This window comes from Nipponia nippon, unplaced genomic scaffold (assembly GCF_047370975.1).
Source record: "Nipponia nippon isolate SJK-2023a ecotype South Korea unplaced genomic scaffold, ASM4737097v1 scaffold_7, whole genome shotgun sequence".
NCBI classification, from domain to species: domain Eukaryota; kingdom Metazoa; phylum Chordata; class Aves; order Pelecaniformes; family Threskiornithidae; genus Nipponia; species Nipponia nippon.
This window is the reverse complement of record NW_028262391.1, coordinates 116,166-139,184: the sequence shown is the minus strand read 5'-3', so window position 1 is coordinate 139,184 and position 23,019 is coordinate 116,166. Positions and strand designations below refer to the sequence as shown.

General features: G+C 45.5%; 1 protein-coding gene across 10 annotated transcripts in view; it reads right to left on the bottom strand.

The window, feature by feature from the left end:
- The window catches only part of MCF2L2 (MCF.2 cell line derived transforming sequence-like 2), a 182,457-nt gene that overhangs the window by 151,241 nt on the left and 8,197 nt on the right, over positions 1–23,019 (bottom strand). For 9 of the 10 annotated variants that reach the window (XM_087738485.1, XM_087738493.1, XM_087738490.1 and 6 more), the window contains exon 1: positions 9,597–10,279. The exons of the other annotated variant lie outside the window; for it this stretch is intronic. In XM_087738485.1, coding sequence (XP_087594611.1) covers positions 9,597–9,738 — 142 coding nt within the window. In that variant the 5' untranslated portion in view covers positions 9,739–10,279. Of the gene's footprint in view, positions 1–9,596; positions 10,280–23,019 lie in introns of those variants that run through there. 10 annotated transcript variants of the gene reach the window in all.

Here is a 23,019-nt window from a genome sequence, read left to right as displayed (position 1 = left end):
CAAAAGATTTTGGTATAGACCTCCTTGGGCGAAGAAACAGATTTTGTCACTTTTTCCATTTAACCACTTCTTGAAAAACAGTCTTCTGATGTTCTTGTTTGGCTGGGATTTTTTTGTTTGTCTTTAAAGAAAAGGTCTTAAAATTGCTTGGTGAATCAAAAAAATCAGAATCTTTCTCCTACATAAGTAAACTGGGAAGAAAGTGAAAATAAGCCAGTATTTTGATTCACTGTTGGTACATTCTACAAAAATTAATTGGTGTGTACAAATAGATATCTATAGTCATACTTCAAGGATTTTGAGAACTAGTGTCACAATGCACCATACGTTTATGCACACATCTAAGAATCTTTGATTAATTATTCCCAATAAAAGCTAAATTATACAAACTAACAAAATTCTTAAAGCATATACTCTCACTGTTCGGGTTGAGGTGACTTCATATCCCATCCTGTTATGAAGACACTTGTTATAATATTTCTGTAAAATCATAAGAGATATAGTAATGATTAACAAGTCTTCACTATACAATATGAACTATCCATAATCAGCAAAGAGCTAAAGAACACACCATTCCACATCATTTGCTCAGCAAATTTTTTTTTTTTTTTGAGACAGATATTGCTTGATTTCACAGAACACATGCTGAGGTATCACAGGGGGCATGTTATATCCTGCTCTCCCCAAAACAGAAACTTCCCTAATAAAAGGTATTAAAGGCCAAGGTCTAATCTCAGCAACAGCTTCAAGAAATTAATCCACATTTACAGCAGCACGGCACAGCCCCTTGTCTAGTCCCTCAGTAGTAAACACTTCATGGTTTCTAATTTTTGCCAGAGAAAAGTTAATTCATCTTCTTCCCAAAATCCATGCTTCACGACAATGCTGGATTGCTAGAACACAAATTGCTGCTCAGAGAACGTTACACAACAAAAGAAGGTTTCACATTTCCACACTGTCATCTTAAAATCCATCACGAATAATAAAAACCTCATGTGGCAAACTGCAAAGCTAAAATACATTCACTACAATGAATGACACTAAGCTAATCAAGAGATAGATGGGCAGACTTCATTCCATCCTCCCCAGGGCTTGCCAGCAGACAGTTTCACTGCTGAAACAGTCTCTTAGAAAAAATCCAGCCACTGGCTCTGCTCTGAACTATTGCATCCAGCAAAATAATTTCAGAGCCTATTCACGTAATTTTTGAGGGACCACTCCGCTCAGGAGCTGAAGGACAGTTTTCTTGCTCGCTCCTGAACAGAGGCCAGTTAGCTCAAAAATATTTCCCTGGTTACTGCCATTGGAGACAAACAGTGAGCCATAGCCGGCACCACCGCTGCCAGCAGCACTCTGAATACGGATCTCAGTAACCGGACAAATACTGCTCACAGCCAGCCTCTCCGCCCCCGGAGACCCAGCCACCCCGCCAGCAGCCTTCTCTGAGCTGTCACCAGCGTCTCAGTTCAGGCGCCCGTTAGAAAAAGCGACAGAAACACACGGCAAAGAGCGGTGCCTCCCCTTCGGACCCCCACGCACTCACAGCGTGTGCCCTCCCTCGGGCCGCAGGCTGGCTTCTCTGCAGTCCCGCTGCGGGAAGGAGTCCACAGGAGGCAGAGGGGAGGGATGGAGAGAGGCAGCCTTCCGTGGAAGCGGTCCGGGATCTCACCGACGGCGCACCAAAGAGCTGACGCTCATCCTGAAGGAGACTGCACAAACTGCTTAGTAACTGCTTCAGCGCAAACCGCAGCGGGGACCTCTGACAGCGCCGTGCCCGGGCTGTAACCCTCTCCCCAGGGTGCAGCGGCCGCTTCTCTCCGGGCAGCCTTAGGCGCTTGGGAGGCACGCACCGCTTAGCGCAAATGAAGGTACATCCCGGCAAGGGACAAAACAGATTCGCTTGCTCCGACTAAGGCCTGGAAAGGGCCCTCGTTAAAATAACTTTAAATAGTAGAGTATTCAGGGCCAAGGGAAACCGCTGCTGTGAATAGCTGTCTTGGAGCACTGTCCCGAGGGCACAGCCGCACACCAAAGCGCAGTACTGTCATTTAAAGACAAAGGAGAAGACGGCGCCAGACCTAGGAATTTTGTTGGAAACATGGCACCAGCTCTTGGACAGGGGAGTAATCAGTTCTACATATCTAGTGCAACAAATTCTTCGGGACACAAGTTTGCAGGGCGGATGAAGCAAGTACACGCGTGCTTTCACACTGGCGTGACCATGGTAGTAACATGGCATCTATAGCGTCTGAAGCAATACTGGGTCTCACTTTAGCATTAGCTTTATTGATAAAATTGTCCCTTTCCTACCACAAACCCCAGCAGCTCAGAAACTTTAGGTAAAAGTCACTCTTTACCTGGGGCACAGCACAGCAGCTGTTCCCTAGGATGCACGATGCAGTAGCAACATCTTATTGCTTCTACGTGTCCTGCCATCAGTCAGGCTAAAGAGAGACAAGTGTCATTCATTTTACAGATAGGGAAACTGAGGCACGGGGAGAGGAATCCGGGTCACCAGCCAACCTCAGTTTTCCCCACTTGTAAAATGAGGAGCAGACCAAAGCTGTCTGTACAGATAGGCTACTGGAGTGAATCTGTCTTAGGGATAACACCTGCAGTGTTTCCATCCTTCCCCCATCAGCCAACCAACACAAACTATCACAATGTTTATAGTATAGCATGAGAAAACTAACAGGATTCTATACGTAGCTACAGATAAGTGCCAAATCGAAGCAGAGCATCACCATGCTAGGTACGAGATCCGTCTGAGCACTCGAGACCCCGCAGCGTTACAGACAGGCGCTAGGTGGATAAAGGCAGACTAGGAGCGCAGCAAGATGCACAGTATGTTTTTACACTGTGCTCTTTCCCCAGCCTCTCCCAAACTGCACGCCGACCAAATGAATTTACCAGCTGTAGTGCGTGCGTAATGTTACTCTCTGCTGCCTATACCCGTATTAATGTCCACATGCAACCAATTTACAATCAAAATCCATCTCCCATGCTAGACACGCTTTGCTGTCTGGAGCGGAGGATGTGGGTGGGAGATTCAGCTCCAGCTCCGCTTGCGGCCGGTGAAGGGACAACAGCCCGGCTGCACCCCGAGCCCCGCTCACCGCCGGCAGGAGCCCCCCGGCAGGCAGCAGAGCCCCCAGCCAAGGTCTGTCCTCTCTGGGGCAGCCCTCCCAGCCTTCCTGCAGGGACCCCTCCTCCCTGGGGGGGGGCTGGGAGAAGCTCAGCTCCAAAGCCTTATGGACAAGCATCACATCCATCCATAGAAGCGGCTGATAAACATGCCAGGTGATTACGCTCTAAAAGTCATTTTAACCCTGTGCGTAGAGATGTTGCACAAGTATCAGATCCAGCTGCGGAGTCAGAAGACTAAATGCTACCCTGCAAGTGACTGTAAATGGCTAACCTACGCTGACTCCTGAGCCAAGGAATGAACTCGCCATAGAAGGGGCACCAAGAAATTCCTCTCAGTCCACTGCATGCTCAAAGGAAAGCTCATCAGACAGCACTTCCAGTTTCATAAACTCGATTTACAAGTGTTAGACATTTTTTCATTTGCATAATTAGTAAAGGTAATTTCAGCGTGCATCTGTAAAATGTCTTTGCCAAGCTCAAAAGGCTTAGTTGTGTCTCTCTCAGTGGAATAATATTTTTTACTACCCAAGTATTTTCCCACCAGCATACAGCATATGGAATAGAGTAATACTGATGTTTCAGTTTTTGTTACTGGTAAGCATCTGCAGTACATATGGAAGTTGATTTTTTTTTTTTTTTTTTTGTTAAAGTAAAGGACCTAATCCTCAGTTGCTAAAATACACCCCCAGTTCACTGAAATAACTTGCACCATCCAAGCACCTGACCCCACATGTCACCTGTGGGTATGGCTCTCCAAAAGCGCGACAAGAAATGGCTTATACCCAGGTGCCTCTAACTCAGAGATCACCTTCCCAGATTCTTTCACTGCAGGACCAGGGGGAACCATTAGGTTCATTGTGTTTGACTTGTTGAACACACAAGAAGTTCACAGAAATTGGATTAAACCAGCATTTTAGAAAGCTCTTTAATCTTATGTTAAAGACTCCAGGCAACTGCAAATCCACTGCTTCCCCTGGAGCTGGCGTAACACAAAAACTGGCTTGTGTTTCAAAGCTCTCACTTTAATTTCCAGCCCATTGATTCTTATTGTGATTTTGATTTAAAAATTTGATAACTGCCCCCAATTTCATCCTTCCTCTGGCAGATCTTCCTTCTTGAGTCTAGTGGTAAAGTCAAGGGAAAATGGAAGAGCATCCCATTCCTTCACTTCTTCCCCTCTCACCTCAGCTTTTCCCAATGCTAGCAGAGGATAACCTTACTAACTAACAGCATCCCAATTTCATAATCAGATCTTCAGCCATGTAGACCCTTGCTCCTTAGAGGCCCCCACAGCAGCACGCTGCATCGAAGCAGTGACTCAAGAGTTCAGATGAATAGGCTGAACTCAGCAATCCCCAATTTAATGACTCACAGGAACAGGTTCTGAATATGAGTAAAGTTCTGTCTCTGTGCAGAACAAAGTTGCTGAGACATCCTGGCTTAGAAAAAGGTGAAAAAAGAAATGTTTGGTCAATAATTCTCGTCTGTTGTAAAAGCCTGGAGGATTTTTTTTTTCCCCTTGAGAAATGGAATGAACTAATAGGATCGGAAATCTGTGCAGCAAGACACCTGGCATAGTTTGACTATGCATATATAGGAAGCTGGACTGCTACAGCCAAGCTTTATTTATCATTCTTTTATGCCTGAGCACCAGTAATTCTACTAGATAATGTCCAGGTGGTGAAGGAGGAGAGCCCATGACTTAGAAACCTCACTGGGGAGGCTAATCCACAGCAAGGTTCAGATAATAAAGCAGCAGCAGAATTTATGCACAAGATAACACACAGTAGCAGAAATAGGACTTTAAGGAGGGCTTGAAGCAGCAGAACTGGCTGAAATTGGAGAATAAGCTCCGTGGGCATAACCAGGGTGAGAGCTCCGCACAGATGCTCTCCAACCTCCCACTACATTCAGCACCATTTTCCCCCAAAATCTTCTCCCCAGACAGTTTACCCTACAATTTAGGCAATACAAAAAAAAAAGCAACTGAGCTATTATCTTGTGGTAATAAGTCCCACAAGTTAACAAAACATTACCAATTACAGCAATCTGTCTATCCATGTTTAATGCTTTTCCATTTCACTGAGTTGTTTCTTGTTCTGGTATTGTGGGAGGAAGAGAAAAACATAAATACCCAGAAGGCCTCTGCTATAACTTGCCCTCTGAGAATTTGTTCTCTTGATCTTCTCAGTACTACTTATCTCTCAAAACTCTTTTTAAATGGAAATCAAGCTACGCCTTCCCCATTTTCGTCACCATTCTCTGGCCTTTTCTGATTAGGCAAACAGGGTTCAGTATTGTTCAATAGCAGCAGAGGAGGCTGCACATCAATGGGAACAGGTGATGAGAGACACAAGCATCTAAGATAAGGATCTTTTTCTAAGAAAAACCTCTGTGGAAAACAGAATATTTTAATTTAGGTATTTTCTTTGCAGTGAGAGCCAGCTGAAACAATTTATCCCAGGTTCTCTAGGTAGCGTTTTACATTAAAGAGAAGAATAGACACTGAATGCAAATAAACCACGGAAAATTCTGAGCCATGCACAAGGAGGCACTGTGACTGAGTCTCAAGGGGCTTAGAAACACCTTCCACCTACACTGCAGATTTAAGTCTTCACATGAAAGAGTCACTTTCCCCAGTAACCAGCACCTTTGTAGAAAGGTCAGCCATGTGGCAAAGGAAAGCATTTCTCATTTATTTCCCTATTGAAGGTGGAGAAGCTCCAAAAAGTCCAAGAAGTTTCAGCCTGATCTCATTCAGATGGGATTTCCTTCTGGACATAGCGCCACAGAAGTCATTTTCTATCTTTAAATCCTTAACTGCTCTAAAGCCATTTCCAATACTTTGGTCCCTTTTCCTCCCTGAACAGATAGATCTGAAGAACTGCTTTTCACTTCCAGCAGTAAGAGAGATACAGCAGTAGGACTGAGAAAAAGCACTCACGATCGCTGGACAGACAGAACTGCGGCATTCCTCTGTCCTACAGAAGGACAAAATCAGAGTTAACACAAGAGAGAGGTCCCCATCCTACTGGCAAGGAGGATCTTGCCTGGTTTTGCAGTAACAGCAAAATCCCGAATAGCCTCAGTAATGAGCTGCATACTCCTTAGTGTCTGCAGATTCATCACCCTGTTTTACACAGCCGCCAGCCTTGAGCACAGATAAAAACCACACATTTATTCACTTAAAAATATAGAATCTGCATGCAGCCTCAGGCTCCACAGCATGCAGAAACAGTCTAACCAGCCAATGCTCACCCATCCATGTTGAGCCCCAGCAGCTGTGCGGTCATCACAACAAGGCAGGCTAATTAAGAGCATCTGGGGACAGAGGGGGCCATTTTGGCAGAAGGTGTCCTCAAGCATAGAAGATGCAAACCAGCAGCTGTGTGACATGAATAGTCATGTCGGTGCTGGAAAGGCACACGAGCCACTCTCCAAGAATGATGTATTTCATGACAAGAGGCTATGCTTTGCTTTCAGCTTTGGTATCTCTTTTGTGAGGAACTGAGAGCACTGCAAGGAGGGTCAGCTCTGGACTGGAGTCCATGCCACATTTCTCGCCTGGCTTTCTGGGGGCTCCTTCTTCTTGGTTGTCAGCTACAGCACCTTGGAGATGCAGCTCCCAGAGAGTCTCAAGGTCACCTACTGGTACTCAAAATAACACCATTTGTACATCAGACCCCAGAGAGGACTTCAGCACCCAGAGGCCAGCTCATATAGCAAGGTCCTTCCTCTGCCTGCCGCAGGGAGCCAGGGCTGTGGAGCTCTGAGCAGCCACCGCGTGGCCGTAGGGAAACTGCCCCTCAACCGCCCCCTCACAGCAGCACTTTCTTCTGGTAAGCATTCACTATTTTCATCTCTCTACATGAACAGGAGACTACAACCACACTTTTAACCACTCATCAAAACAAATCCCGTTGATTCAAAGGAAGCCTTGAATCTGCATGATCCAGGAACTGGATCAGCTTGGCACAGCGCTGCTTGCTGTGTGGTACTGCTGATCAAAGGTAGGTTACCTGCAGGCCGTTGCAGGCCTGACTGCAACCACGTGGCCTCTACTTCTGCTGTAATTAGTTACCTGCGTGCCTTCCATCTCTTCTAGTTACAATATTTAGTACAAGAGAGAAAATTGCCACAGAATATTCACAGGGCTCGACAGATGTGGTCTGTATGTGAAAAATGCTCCGTACCTTGGAGTGCCTAAAGTACCGAGTAAGCACTAGCCCATTAGCCCTCAGCAACACTCCAGCTGGATCTTTACATTGCAGAACGGGTCCCCCTCAGCGACAGTCAAGTCGGAACGTGCCACAGAGATCCATGATCCCGCATTGCCACTATGTTCAGACAGAGCCAGCCTGAGAAGAAGGCACACATCCACCCCTAGATTTTGTCAACAAGTCTTTGCTAGTAGCCAAGGACTAGCAAGACAGGGCAGGCAGAGGCCAAGTCCTCTGGGACAGATCATCTTCCTTCCCCTGTATTTATGCAGCACCTACTGCAAAGGGAAACTGGTCTCATCTTCACAGGACAGTCATAGCTACATCATCAGGATGCACCATGGAGGCAGGTAACTCCCACTGCTTCTACTTTACAGGTGAGAAAACTAAGGCCAAGACAAGATAAGAGATGAGCACAGGATCAGTCAGTTCAGAGCAGGAGAAGAGAACCCAGGCAGTGGTGATGGTATGAATTGCTGTGCCACCTTGCCAGCTCCTTAGCCCCCTTTAACACGGTCGCCATGTGCAGACTCGGCACTGGTGTATTCTCACAGCTCGCGCGGCTCTAAGGCACACGCCTGAAGGCACCCCGTCCCTAGCAATAACCCAAATTCTGCCCCTCCTGTCGCCTCTTTGGTTGACTTTAAAACAAAAGCAGCAAAGATGCTTCTGCCTCACAAAATGGCAATAGGCTCAGATTATTTGACACGCTATCTGTTCTCTAGCAGAAAATGATTTTCCAAGGGATTTCTGCCCATAATACTATGCCAGGCCATCTCTCAACATGAGAGGCAGGGAAGGTGTTTCCCTGGGAACAGTAACCATGGCAAAGCTCTTACCAGTGTCCTCCCCTCTCTACCTACAGGAAGAAAAAGCACAGGAGATGCCTGAGCTCTGCCTCCAGCGGGCCCGCGGGCCCCCAGAGCCGTAAGCAACCTGGAAGCACCCGATCAAGGGCTCGGGAAGGAACTTTAATTAATTCTGTTCTGTCTTTTACTCAGATACCAGACATTTCTGCCATGCTACGCTGAACTCGGAATGCCTCGTTACAAAGAGTGCAACTGGAAACATCAGTGTTACCGAAAGGTCAGCCAAATACAGCAACGCATAGGTAGGCACTGAGCCCAGAGATCGGCGTGCATAGATGGCCAACAGAAGCAGAGGTACAATGGACTGGCTTTGCAGTTTTCAAACCCTGGCATTGTGCATTACAGCCCTATTAAAGAAAGCAGCTGCAACCCCCAATTTGTAAGCAGTAGCTGCCAGCAGATGACCTGCTTCTGGTCCACCTCTTTTTCTGCAGAATATTCTCGATTTACCAGACTGAATGCAACTCTCTTTGCTGAAGAGCTAATTAAATCATAATAAACAATTAAACTTTAAAGTACAATCATACTGCACACTTTTGGGGATCTTTTTTCACGTACTAGTAAACATGTTATAAATTTCTGGATTTGAGCTTTGCTAAGTATCTATTCAAGTTGACAGAGCAAATGACACCAAAGGGCTCCTTGGTTAATCTCTCTCTCAATCGACACCGAGAAAAAGTGTTCTGTGATTCAGCAGTCTTGATATGTGAGTAAACAATCAATAGCCTAGATTTCAACGACCATCACTCCACTTCAGAGTTAACATGCAATTAGCACGACTTGCTGGGACACCAGCATCTTACACCAGCGACCCACTCGGAGGGGAACACTGCCCTGTAGCCAGGCTGACTCACACAGAGCACAAAAGCTCTATGGTCCAAGTTTCTGCTTGAGTACAGTAAAACCAGAATCTTTACAGTGAGAAAGATACTGACCTTCTACACAGTAATTTAGGAGGACAGGGTGACAGGGTCAGCTGGGTCATGATACCCACCGTCCCATCTCCTTACATTCATTTCAAAAAGGTATTTTACTGGTGCAGCAAATACCTGCTCCAGACATATACAGAAACCCCAGTGTCTAACACCCGAATGAAATAAACATTTATTCAGAATGAGTCTAGCATTCGTTTTAACATCCTCTAGGTAAAAATCACTGCAAACATCCCAGAAATATACAGCCAAGTCAAATGACGCACTCATACCTGAGTTACTACCCAAATCCAGCCGGTTGTCTTTATTTACCACTGAACCCTCAGAGAAAGCATTAGACCAATCATCTCTTTTTGCAAGTCTCCTAGAAATGCAATGCAGCTACCATTAAGAGAAGATGCTTTTTCTTTTAAAGATGCTGCACATACCTTTCTTCGCCATGCGCTCCAGTCTAATGCATCCTCCTATAAAATCATGATAAGATTTCATTTCTCCTTCTGTTATCCGGACAGCAGTGAAAGGTGGATTCCTGGGCACCTGTTGTCCACATTTCTGACACCGAGAAGCCATTGCCACAGCTCAGAAGACTCTTGTGAGGAATCTGCTCTCTCAGTTTGCTGGAATCCAGCCCGATTCTTCAGCCGTCAGTCCAGGCTGATGACTTTATCCCACTTAGTTCATTCAAGGTCACCCTCACCAGCAGGATGTTCGCCATTGCAATTGGCTAAGACTTTTATAGGCTTACTGACTGTGTTTGTTTTTCCCTCCTTGCTTTCAATATCAATTTACTTTATTCTCTCATTCAGAATGAAAGCTGTGAACCTCAGCACAGCCCATGCCCTGAATGGCTTCCTTATCATTAATTTAAAGCTATCTTATAAGCCACAATGAAGAGAGAAGATCCCAGAAGCACGGTGCAAGATCACAGAACATCTCTTAAAGAGGATGCCAGATATGTTCACAAAGAATTTTTCTTTGAGAAAAGGTTTTTCTTCATGATTTTTGGTCCCTTTCAGGCTTATGGTTTTATGATTCTTCATCCCCGAAAACAGATTTTTTTAATTCTGCATTTCAGCTTGGACAGTGCAAGGAGACTGCTCTGCAGAGCTGCTCAACCAATTACTCATATGTCTGGCACTGATACTGGGAGACTGCAACTGTACAGAAAAGCCCTCTGCTGCTGCGCATGGTCCCTGCTCATAAGATCTGATAATCTAAATGAACAGAGTAGCAAATGGAGGACAAAAAGGAAATACTGCTGGCAGACATGCTCTGCTAGCTGTGCAACCCCCAGCCCAAATTTTTTTAAAAAAAGAAGTTGGATCCGTCAGTCTGACACCAAAATGAGATCTCTGAAACACACATTTAGAGATCTCTCTTTGAAGGTGCTGGATATTTAAGTTGACTTGTTTCCCTTTTAACAATTACTGTAATACAAACCACTGATCAGAGAGCCTTGTGAAGAAACTTGTACTTGGGGAGCTGAGTGCAGAGAGCGTTCAATCCTGATGCAGGGAAATAAAAAGGAGCCTTCCCTGGGGTCGGGAGGGACTGCACAGGAGATGCACGAACAGGCACAAGGCCAGCACTGGTGACAGTGCAAAGAATACAATGAGAACCTAATCAATCAGGGCTGAGCTGCAACCCAGAGCTCAACTGCAGGGGCCTGAGCACAGAACAAGCTTCCTGCAAGGACCTTATATGTCGGCCAGAGGAGTCTTCACCTTCCTCTGCCTCAAGCACTACCACCTGTTGCACTTTACATAGCTGCATCCAGTGCTGTTCAGCTCACGGCCCTCTCAGCTCACAGCTGATCCCTAAACATGCAGTGGGACAGGAGAAGCCTAATTAACACAAATCAGAGAATGAACTAGAGGGGACAAAGATGCCCAGGAGAAAAAAGCCTAACATGATGCTATTACTAAAATGGTGAATAACTAGATAGACAGGCATGAACGCCCGTAAGCTGAAGCATGCCGAAGTCAATTCAGCCCTACTTCTTCCCCATTCCACAAACTTCCACAGCTTCTCCCCCGCCACGCAGTGAGCTGCGTCAGTTCCCTAACCCAGCACACACAAACTGACCATGCAGTAAAACAGCTACCGGACCTGGGAAGTAGCGAGTCTCAGGACCTCTCCTTTTGATGAAGGGAAGCTATAAAGGAGATCTCCACTCATAAAAGATTTGTGCTCCCTTCCCCCCCAAATTCGCTGCGTGGCATGAAGCTGGTCGCCCTCCTGCTCTTTGCCTTTGCCAAAACCCTGCCTGCAAAGCGAGGACAAGGATGTACTGAGCCGTTGGGTGACCTGATTCATTAGCATTTGTAAAATATTTATTAGAGCTTCCATAGACAAATCCCCAGGGGACTGCAATATTTTGCAGACAGGGAGAGCAGCGGGACAGAAGGCAGCATTAACTTGTAAAAAACTGTCATCATGAGATAAGAAAACTAGAAACATAACCCAGCAGTTTCATCTTAGAGTCTTTCTTCCATCTTCTTTTCTTTCATCACAGGGGCTCAAGGTGTCCTTCCATACACAGGCAAACATGATGTACCTTGGAAAATAAGCTTTTCTGACAATATGGTCATGTGTATGTCTGACATACACAGAATAACTGCACTTCAACCTTGCACATATATAGATATACAATGGGGAAGAATCCAGCATTTGGGACAATACACTTCTGTCTGCCATCCTCCCTTGCATACACTGTTCCCACTGGTATCCACGTGGCTTAGCAACTGGAGGATCTGTCAGACACTCTGTTCCAAGGGGGAGGCTTGATGCTGGAAGCGGGATGCAAGAAGAAAGCTGCCCTAGGCGTGAGCTTCTGAAGCACAGGTAGCCACAGCACACACCAGGAAAACTATCTAGAATCATTTAAGTCTCCATCTTTCCCTAGGAAACACTGATCCATGACAATGCTAAATACACCTCTCTGATGCTCGGGGTGCCACTGCCATCACCGAGCTCCAGACAAAAAAAATAAGCTGACTGTAGCTGCTACACAAACAACAGGGCACATACGGTTTACCTCAGGGACTGAGTGCTGTGCTGCAAGGACTAGGATGGGTGGACAGAAGGATCTGTTATTCTCCTGTACGTTTCATTTCATTCGCATTTCACAAGCAGCTGAGCTAGCTTCTCCTGACAGGTATCGGAAGCCTCTGCCAGGGGAGCACTACGAGACCTGCCCCGTTTCCTGCCACAAAAATTACCTCTTCTGTACTGCACTGGATGTGTCTGCACAGGAGCTGCTGCAAGGGCTGGCTTGCAGGATCGCTTTTATGCGACGTGTTACGAAACATGCACTCAGCGTGGATTTTCCTCCATTAGCTAAAAGGCATCAGTCTGACTGAAAGCAAGTTACTGTTCTCTGCATGCAGAAGAGTACAGTGGAGGGAGCGGGTACAGAAAATGGCAAGCATGCTTCCTTGCATCTTCTCCATAGATAACACAGAACGGAAGGGAGTTACTTTACTGCTGCTCCAGACAACCATGGCAAAATGTTTGGAAAACCTAAGAAGAGGATATTTTCTGCTCATGAATTGCCAGCATTGCCTAGCAACATCATCTTGGTTGGTCTGTCAATGAATAAGCAAGTAAATAAATGTAAAAAAGTGTCATCAGAAATGAAAAAAAACCAAACAAAACCACACTCAGATATCCTCAGATGCCATTAACCAAAAAAGTCTGAGGAACTGCACTAGTTCCTAGTTCCATTAGAAATATCAGTTCACCTTGGAATTGGAGCTTGCTGGGAGGTGCTTGCTGTCATTACTGTATGGCCAGAGGATTGCCACAAATTTAAAGCCAACTCAGTTACATCAGTTTAAGCCCCACAGCTCTTCTCATGAAATAATATGCTTCTGCCCCAAAAAGCAGTGCTCCAGTGGTTGGTATCACTGTTAAGCATGAAACAAACACACTGAATCTCAATGATGCTGGGCACAACAGATGTAACTTCTTGTGAAGAGTCCAGAACTGAGTTTGGGAACAGCATTTATGTGCCAGAGGAAGGAGGGAGAGAAGTCTGCTTCTGCTGCAGGTGTAAATGAGGCAGCTAGAAGATACCGTAAAACACTCCCCGTTTGCAACTTACCCCACAGAGTCATTAAAACAATTGAGGGGAACAGACATCCCTTTTCCAACAGAGCCTTGTAAGAACCATCAAGAAAGTTTAGTAGATGAGACTCAAAAATTGCCTCTCCTATCCACCGATGATTTAAAAAAAAAAAAACAACAGCAAGATCAGCAAGAGATATCTTATTTATTCATGAAGACCAGCAGCTCCCCTCACCTATGTATAGTATTCTACAAGGCTGAGAAATAAGTTATCTAAATCCAATGCTGCTATAAGACTGACATACATTAAAAAAAAAAAGCCATATTTCATTCCTGAAACCCCAGCTTCACATTTTCCTATATTTTATGTGAATGTTTTATCTGAAGTTGGAACTGTTCTTTCATAGCTATGCTGAAACACACCATTCCTTTTGCAAATACCTCTGTGACCTTCTTTCTGCCCTCTCCACCATCCAGATCGTGACTCTGATAAGCCACAAGGCATTTCAGCAGCTTGATGTGAAGGTTTATTTTCAGAGCACACTTAGCCCTGTTACAGGTAACATCCATTCCACTGCTCAGCCAGGAAACTGAAATTGGTCTTTTCTATTAACTTCCATTTATTTTCTTCCAACTAATATAAAGCAGACCAGGATTCCCTCCCCCTCCTTTTTTAATAAAGGGCTACATCCCAGGCATTGTTTTAAGCCCCAAGGAGTTGAAGGAATGAGCAGAGGAAAAAAAAATATCTCCGCTCTTGAAATTACTTTTAGCATACAGCACTGTTGCAATTACAGCATGCAGTTACTGCACTAGAAGGCACTAATTCCAGTGCCATATGGCTTCAAAATCTCATTACACTGATCTGCTTAAAGTGATTTCCTAACTGACGAGCAAAACATTTTTGGTCACCTTCAGCAGCGGGAAACAAGAATTCTGCCACTCTTGGTGCACGTTTACTCCCACGCGAGCTGCCAAAAGCGAGTATAGCGAAGATCAGAAGACAACCTAGCCAAAGAACTTTTGTTGCCATCTCAAAGCTGTATAGACATCCAGGGCTAATCAAGGACCATTACCATCATTATTAAAAAAAGAAAAAAAAAAAAAAAAAAGCAAGCCAGTGCCATCACTGCTGGATTAGAGAAGCTGCCCAGGAGATCAGGAGATGAGTGGCATCTTCATAGGCCAAGCAGTGGGCAGGACTTGCTGCTGCACCTGCAGGGTGTATTTTATCTAGCTCTCTTGACCTTTGCAGCTAAGCGCACACCAGGAAGAACAGAAGGCATTTCTGTCCTGCTAGGCATCTGCTTCGCAAGATCAACACACAGATTCCCGAAGTCACCGATCCGTAACCGGCACAGGGGCATGGGGCAGCTAGATCTAGAGCTTAGGCTTGGATGCAAAGTTATTCCAGACTTGATCACAAAAATGCCTAAGGACCCAAGCAAGGCTAAGAGCCGTTCTGTGCGACATGTACCAAAAACATAGCTCTTGGCTTAAAGAGTCAGGAATAAAATGAAAGACAAGTAAATATAAAGGAACAGATGAGGAAGATACTGGGTAACCCACAGAAGGTTGTGATGCATAAAACTGGGCATGTCAGGCTACTGTTCTCCCACACGCCTAAACACCATGATCACCTTATCACCCATACAGCATGCATTGAGAAGAAAGTCTCTGGACGTTAAGAAGAGAACACGTTTTTCTCCTCCCTGTACTCGGCCACCGACACACTGCATCACCTCCAGTGTGACGGTAACCCCGATTCTCGCTAGCATCCAGAGCACTGCACTGGTCCTCTTTCTCTCCCTGCCACCCGCCACCGGAGCACTGGCAGTGCAGGTCAGCTGCTGGATCCACACAGCCAAAACCACCAGGACAGCTTCTTTCCCCGAGGAGCAGCTGTGCACATTCCCGGACGGAAGCAGCGTTTTTTTGTTGTTGCAATTCATAACTTAAAGCAGATAAAGGAGAACCAGAAATACACAGGGATAAAAATAGGATCTTTAAGAATCACAAGGGCTGTTGATACTCAGGGCTTTTGGACACATGCCAAACGTTAGCTGAACAGGAAGAAACAGCTTCTCACGTTACAAAGTACAGTAAAGGCATTTCCAATGTTTTATTGCCATGTCTCTCACTCAGCATCAGTTACTACACAGGGTGGGATATTGGGCTTTAGGGACTATTGTTTTTTTCCTGTTTGCATGTCTGTGCACTGAGGTTCACTCAGTTACTCTGAGCAGCCCACAAGGAAAAAGGAGCTCCCATCTAGACTTTTCTGAACACCAAGGCTTTGACCGATTGGGCTCCCTCAGCTAGCACATCCCCTGGGTCCCCCCCCATCAAACGCTTCGTTTACCTCTCCCCACCCAGAGCACTGCATCAAGCACCAGAGCAGAGCAAGGCCAAGACGTTGCCTCACCACACACAAGCACGCTCCCAGCCCTCTTCTCCACTCCTCCTCCACCAGCACAATTACTGGTTTTCATCACCCTACTCTGTCTTGATTCTGTAATGTCTAATAGTAGGGTAAATTAACAATCAGTTCTCTCACAACCTATTTTCACAAGATTTACAGGAAACCGAGAGTTGCAATACTTTGTCAAAACCAGGCAAGAGCTGCTAAAATTACATGGAAAAGGGCCAGCTGGGATAGACAGACAAAGCATGAGCATAAAAGCCTCATTTCCTTTTGTAGCAAGCCTAAAATTATCCAGGGACCACATATACTAATGGGCAAGTAGGTCCACACAGTAAAAAAAGATGTCTGTAAGTCAGCTTCAGGTGCAGAAACAGCACAGAGCTGCATCTGAGGTAACCCGTCCTACAAGAGGCAGCACAAGGGTTTCTCTGCAACATTACACTAATGCACAAAGCCCTTAACACAGATTAACTCAATAAAATGTATCTAAGTCCCACATCTGTTTATGGACCTTCGTTCCAATAGGCATAAGTCCACTTCATGGAATATAGCATTAAATAATGCTTTGTAATTCTCCAGTGACTCTCAGCTGAGCACTTCGGCACCACAGAGAGATTGTTACTCCCATGAAACAGACAATTTCCCATTTAATTGCCAATAAAAAGATACAGTTTAAGGATAATTTTGTTTGTTTTATTTGAGTATGCATCCAAGAACCATTTGAAGAAGGCTGGTGGGGATGGTGTGGAGCAAGAGTAATTTCACCTGAAGTTTTGCCCCACAAAAGCCAAAATTTCGGGGCAAATGTGCTAAAAGCAGATATCAATACATCTCCCACTGGCTTGAGAGCCCTTCAAATTGGTTTATACTGAGGTGAATTTTTAAATGCAAAAGACGTTCTGCTTAAAGAAGCAACAGCGAAATAGAAGATTGAACCATGTGTTATCAGTACATATGCACCACTAAAAGAAGTAGATTTGAGTAGGTGAGACATCTGCTGGAGTCTGCATTGATTTAAGAGGGATTCCAGCTCCCAGTGCATCTGCTGCTGCAACAGTGCAGACAGTTGGCAGGGATCTCTCTTACCGCGGGGCCGTTTCTGCCATCTGACTCCACATCCCAGCAGAGAGCAGCACCATAGGCAGACTTCAAGCACCACCCTGCTCACCTAGCCAGTGCTTCTAGACAGCACCAAAAGGCAGCTGTAGCACCCAGGAGAACAGATTCAGAGTAAACAGCCTCTTCTCTTCCTTCTCAAATGCTGCTTCCTCTTAAGATGCTGTAGCATCTGAAACACAGTCTCTACTTCTTCTTCCACCTCCCGTAGCCCTGAAGGCTCCGAGAGCTCTAGGTTAACAGCTGACTCCACAAAATTACTACCTACAGTCACCCTGACAGAAAGAGAATCTAATTGTTTAATGCGTTGGTAAATAAACCATAATTGTGGCTTGCCTCCCTGGGCTCTGGAATATCCATGGGATCTCTTACAAGTAATTACACCTCTTTCTTTCTTTCTCAGGTCTCTGAGCCACGTGAGCTGATAACATCAGACTCAGATCAGGCTTCTGGCCTGTCCATGCAACACATGAATTTCCAGCCACCCACCTGGCCCCCAGGTCTTCCATGTAGCCTTCAAGCAACCTACTCCTCCTTCCAGCTTCCGAACAGCCTTCAGTCCTCCCATACGCCCTTGCGGCTTCCCACACAGCACACGCTCTTTAGGTCTCCATGCAGCACACAAGCTTCAGTCCTCAGATCAGCCTTCCACGCAGCCTTTGGGTCACCCCTGCAGCTTTCCAGCCTCACCTCCCATGCACCATGCAGCCTTCCAGCCTCTCTTCTGTGTTTGCTTCTCCGCCTAGCAAGCTACCTTCTTGCTTCATTTCTTACAGCTAGTATCTCTTTCACAGCTCCTTTGGAGCAGGCCCTGTAGCCATTTTCCAGGCCACTATTAGTGATAACACCTGCTCCTAATTGGTACCTGCTTTCAGGTGGGGAAATAATAGTTTCACCCCCTCCTTAACTCTTTCTTTGCTGCTCCTTTGTAGCATAAATTCACCTAATTCTACACAGTATTTTCCTATCTGTCCCTTGTTTTAAATATACTTGCTTCGAGAATAGCAATCAACTGTACAAAAAATAAAGCAACATATTTAATTGTATCAGAAGCATTATAAGAACCCACCAATGAACTTTAAAATCTCAATACAAATAATGAAGCATAAGGAAAAAAGTCTTCAGCTGGGAACTGAATCCCAAGGTATTAATGCAATTTGTCTAAGATCAGTTGCAATTACTGCATTAAAGCTGGAAGATAAATGGGGACATACCCAGAAATGTCTCTTTCTTGGCTGCAACCTTGAACATGGCACACAGAATGTTTCTCAACTTTATTTCATACCATTTGTAGGTATCCCCATCTTTTCAACACTGTATTTTAAAATAGCACCTTGCTCATTAACGTTTTGCAGTTGTTGTTTGTGCCAGGCTAGTTACTAGTACATACACTTTCAGAGGCAGCAGGTCTGATAGTGAAGGCTGCTGAACTGAAACTGCTAAGAGTGAACTAATTGGTTGAAATAAAACCAAAACACTAACAAAGAGTTTTAAAATCAGGCTCAGTGACTGATCCCAAATGTCAGCACTGGTACTGGACATGGCCGGTATTTTAGAGCACGCGGGCTGTACTGAGAAGATACTTTGCATTTGGCAGCAGCATGTAGTCAGGGTGCTGAGCACACTGATCGGCCTTAGCTGCCAGAGCATTCTTACCTGAGGCCCCCACCAACACACCCTGCAGCCAGTGCTCCCGCTACTCCGTTTAAGAGGGCTCCCAGTCCCTCCTTCCCTTATGCTGTGGGTAATGCTGTTTTCAGCTGCTTTCTCTGCTGCTCTTGACCTGCCGTTTAGACTTGCTAGATTAACTTGGCCCTGATATGTCATTTGAATCTGTCGCCATCTCTGCTCAGGTACTGGGGGACTGCTCTCTGGGGGGTGACGATGATCGTATTAATGCCTGCCTTATTTTCCTGTAAGGTATATTCCTAGTCTTTGTATTTCCTGGCAGATGTTTAAGACTTTTAATAACTTTTGTAGCGTTCAATTAAGTTACCAAAATCACAACAGATTCTCACATTTGCTGAAAGAGAAGCTGCCATAAGATTAGTCTCTTTCTTATCTTTTCTAGAGATTAAAAGGAAGTGATGTGCTCCCAAATAGGAAAATGGCTTTTATGTAAAACTTAGACTATGGTTCCTAGAGAGATCAAGAATTACACACATGTAGTCAAGTGATGTCCTTCTATAGTATATCCTAGTTTGGATGAAAAGCTTAAATAGAGAAGCCGTGTACCCAAATTTTCAAAGGTTCAGCACCCATCCCGCAGGCTATTTATCTCTGGAGACTGCGCCTTTCTCTGAATTCGTGCTGTCCGAGTACTTTGCACTTTGATGCTTTTGTAGCACGAACAGGGAGAAGGCCCCGCTGCTCTAGGGCTTGTGCAGAGAAATGGTTACACCCTCCTGTGCCCTCTAGTGGCTCCTCAGCAAAAGAGGCAGCGATGCGACCATCTGAATGACGGTAGGTGCCCCATCCTTGGAAACGTTCAAGGCCAGGCTGGACGGGGCTCTGAGCAGCCTGATCTAGTGGAAGATGGCCCTGCCCATTGCAGGGGGTTGGACTAGATGGCCTTTAAAGGTCCCTTCCATCCAAAGCATTCTATGAATCTCGCTGGACGGGGCTTTGTATCAACAGAAAGCAGCTCCTGAGAATCAAACCCGGCAGTGCTGTAAAATCTCTTAAAGAAGGGGCTTGAGGGAGTGAGGGTCCTCTGCCAACTCAGTAACACTGTACCTTTCAGCTGATCTGAGAAAGTAAGATGAAATGGTTTGACCCTATCCTTGAGGGACTTTGACAGTAGCAACTGTAGTGCCACAAGGCACTGCTGTGCCCTCTCCCCCGCGGTGGACAAGGCTGCTCCAGCACAGCCGCCTTCCTGAGCCCCGCAGACCCCCACTCCCCGGGCAGCAGCCCTGCTCTGGAATCCTGCCGGACAGAGGAGGACGCAGGGGACGACTGCTTGTGTTCCCTCTTGCTGCCTTCCCGTGGCTGGACTGGGGGAACCTCGCATGGTGGTGGCACCCCAGCTCTGACGGAAGAGTGGGACAGGCAGCGTGTGGCCTGTACAGAGCTGCCATTGCAGTTGCCGGGGTAGAATGGGCACAGAGTACCACTGACAAACTCCCCTCTGCTTCTGTTCAAGCAATACTGCTCCTCACAGTGCATTTGGCTGCTAGCTTTCTTTTCCCATTCAAGATACAACCATGCACAAAGTCCTGCTGTATAGCCAGAGTGTAATTCAACATGACCCAAAATGACAATTGCACGTTGCTGAAACTGCATTCTCCCCTAGCTGAAAACAAAGCCAGAAAGGAGGATTTTAATGAGCTACAAAAAACTTTACCTCAAACTGAACTGTGACTTCAAAGTCTGCTGTGAAGCCTCTCCTGGCTTCTGCAATGTGGAAGGGGAAAAGATACTAGGCATTGATAACAGTGCAAATATCGGAGACAGATGAAATGGTGAGAGTAGCTTTGAGTCTCTCTTTTAAAAAATTACAAATTTTGTTTTCACAAACTGGGTTAACCAGATTATCGCAGCAACCTTCCTGCACCAACCACTGGTATGTAATTGCTGGGAGCTTTCTGATCAGTTATGCACCTGATTACAGCTCAAGGCTATACTAAGGCCATAGCTGTTTCTGTTTGAAATAACCTTTCCTCTGAATATTGCAAGATCAATAGTATGGCTCCTAAGTATGTCATCAGCTCTGGCTTTTATGCTGCAAACACCAATATTGATTACTTCAGAAATTAAGCCTTGGCTTCAGAGACCTGTGAACCAAAGTGTAATGGGTAACAGTGAACTTCAGACTCAAAAGGGGGAAATATTTATAGTCATCCTCTGTTAGGCAAAGGATTACTGATTGATAACAGAAGGCAAGCTCTCCTGACAGTAACTCTAGCCACAGCAACTCTGTTAGAATATGAACTCCATACCAGAAAGAATGCATTTGAAGTGTTACGGTTGTAACGTAGACAATCCACAGACAACATATCCAAACTTCACACATCCAAATGATCTCATTTCTAGTTATCAGTTACTAGAGCTACATGTGTTTGCTGTAGTTCTTTCCCCCAGTACCTGTCCGTCAGCACTTGCACATCCTCAGAAAGCCTTAACTAAACCATAGATACTGCAATCATAATAACTGGAGATGCCAGTAACTGTGGGCTAATCCTCTACGTATGTATAATTAAAATATGGCTGCCACTTTAAAGGCCTTGGAATTTAAAGGCAACAATCACTCTCCTGAAATACTGGAAGATACCATCTCTGGTTTTAGATTTTCTTCACCTCTCCACGTTCCAGGTATCCTGAAGTGGTTCTCCAGTGTTAACTGGGAGTAACTCCTATAAAATCTCTGGACCTCAAGGTATGTATTGAACGAGAAGAGTCAGATCCTGTCAGCAGCTGTTGCCAGGCAGACCAAAATGCTGTACATTAGCATTGTTTGGCTTGTATTTATGTCTTGGAACTGCAGATAACTGCTCTTGTATCCAGGGCCAGCTGTAGAGAATTCATTGCCCAAGGGAAACTGGAAATCACACAGCTCACAGTCATGCAGAGAAAGCAATAGCTAAATGGTTTGCAGCCCCTCATATCTCGTTGCCCTAGGCAACAGCCTGCACTGCGCAAGTGGCAGATCCAGCCTTTCTCATGCAAAGTCTGTAACATACGGTGTTAATACAGGGACTGTAACATACGGTGTTAATATATGGATTGACACTATGACAGCCCTGCTGTAGTACCATTGGGGTGCTCACATATTAGGTGATACAGGTGGCTGCATGAACAGTCTCAGGATAAGAGCTGCTGGTTTTCATCCAAGATCTTTGAGACACAGATGGAGGTAACCGAAAGCACAGCGATTATAGCCTGTACTCAGGGATGTGGGGCATCTGACGCACGATCCTCTCAGCTCGGCTTTCCTCGAGCTTTTACAGGAGCTGACCCAAGATCCCCAGGTGAACTCAGGGCAATTCTGACAGTAGGTCATAAGTCTCCGCTCCCAAGGCAGTGCCTGCACTGCGCTGCCTCTTCAACCTGCTTGCAGCAGGGGCTACAGCTGGGTCAGCTACAGCTGAGTACCCTCAGACAAAAATATCTGGTCCTGCAGAGTGCTGAGTGCCAGCAGTTTCCCATTTATTCACACAGAAATAAGGAGCTCTTTGCACCTTTCTGGATCAGAGCCACTTTGTTGTAATATTGATGAGAGATCACTTCCCATCACCTCTTTGCAATGTTTCAAAGGATTTTGGCTTCTGCAGAAATTTAACCTTTACTCCCATGCTTGAGTAATCCAGGTCAGGAATCAGTGACTTTTAAAATCAAAAGCTGGACTAACATCCCAAAAAGGATCTTTGTATCTCTGTTTAAGCTTCCAGAGAGTCAGCTTTGCATTCACTGTAATAGTCCTGCACTTACTGCAATGGAGTCCTCGGAGAACTCCATCTCTGTTAAATTCGTGTAGCTCTGGAATCAGGGAAGCTCTGCCAATGCGAGGGAGGGGCTGGGCTGGCTGCCTTGAGGTGCCAAACAAGCCCCTGTGTCCTCAAATCAGGAGGGCACTAGATGGTAATACCTTATACCGGAGCCAAACCATGGGTGCGATCAATCTTTGAGGCAGGCAGGGTAATGATACCAAAATGAGTGGCAGTGCATCTCTATGAAGGCATGGAGAATCGGTGCTTTGGCTGTGCTTGTTTAGCTCTTGACTGCCTAAAGGACTCAGGACTCAAATTTCATGACAGCAGTGATTTCGGAACAATGCATTTTCAAGAACACTCCAAATACAGTGCACAGCAGGTGCAAAGCTGTTTTTGAGCCATTGTGTGCGTGTTGTTCTGGTAAACAAAATAGACAACCATTTCATGACAGCATGGATTTTTGATCCTGGTAGCCTCTTTCTTTTGGCCATATTGTCTGGGATATGGTTCCGTACTGTCAGGTCCCTCCAATGGCTGGAAAAGATGGAGACAGAACACAGCAGCTTTGTAAACGAAATCCTAGGGTTCACTGCAGCTGGGGATTGTCTGTCTCAGTTCAGTGCTTCATTCCCTACTACACAGCAAATAATATTTTAATAGAAAACAGGAGACAGGACTATTCATTAATGCTGAATTACTTGCAGGCCTCTGCTGAAAAGGCATCAGCCCTCTGTAATGCTGCACTGCAAATGACAAGAAGGAGGTGGGTACAAATGTAATGTATTTCACCCTTGAGTAAATGTTGTTGCT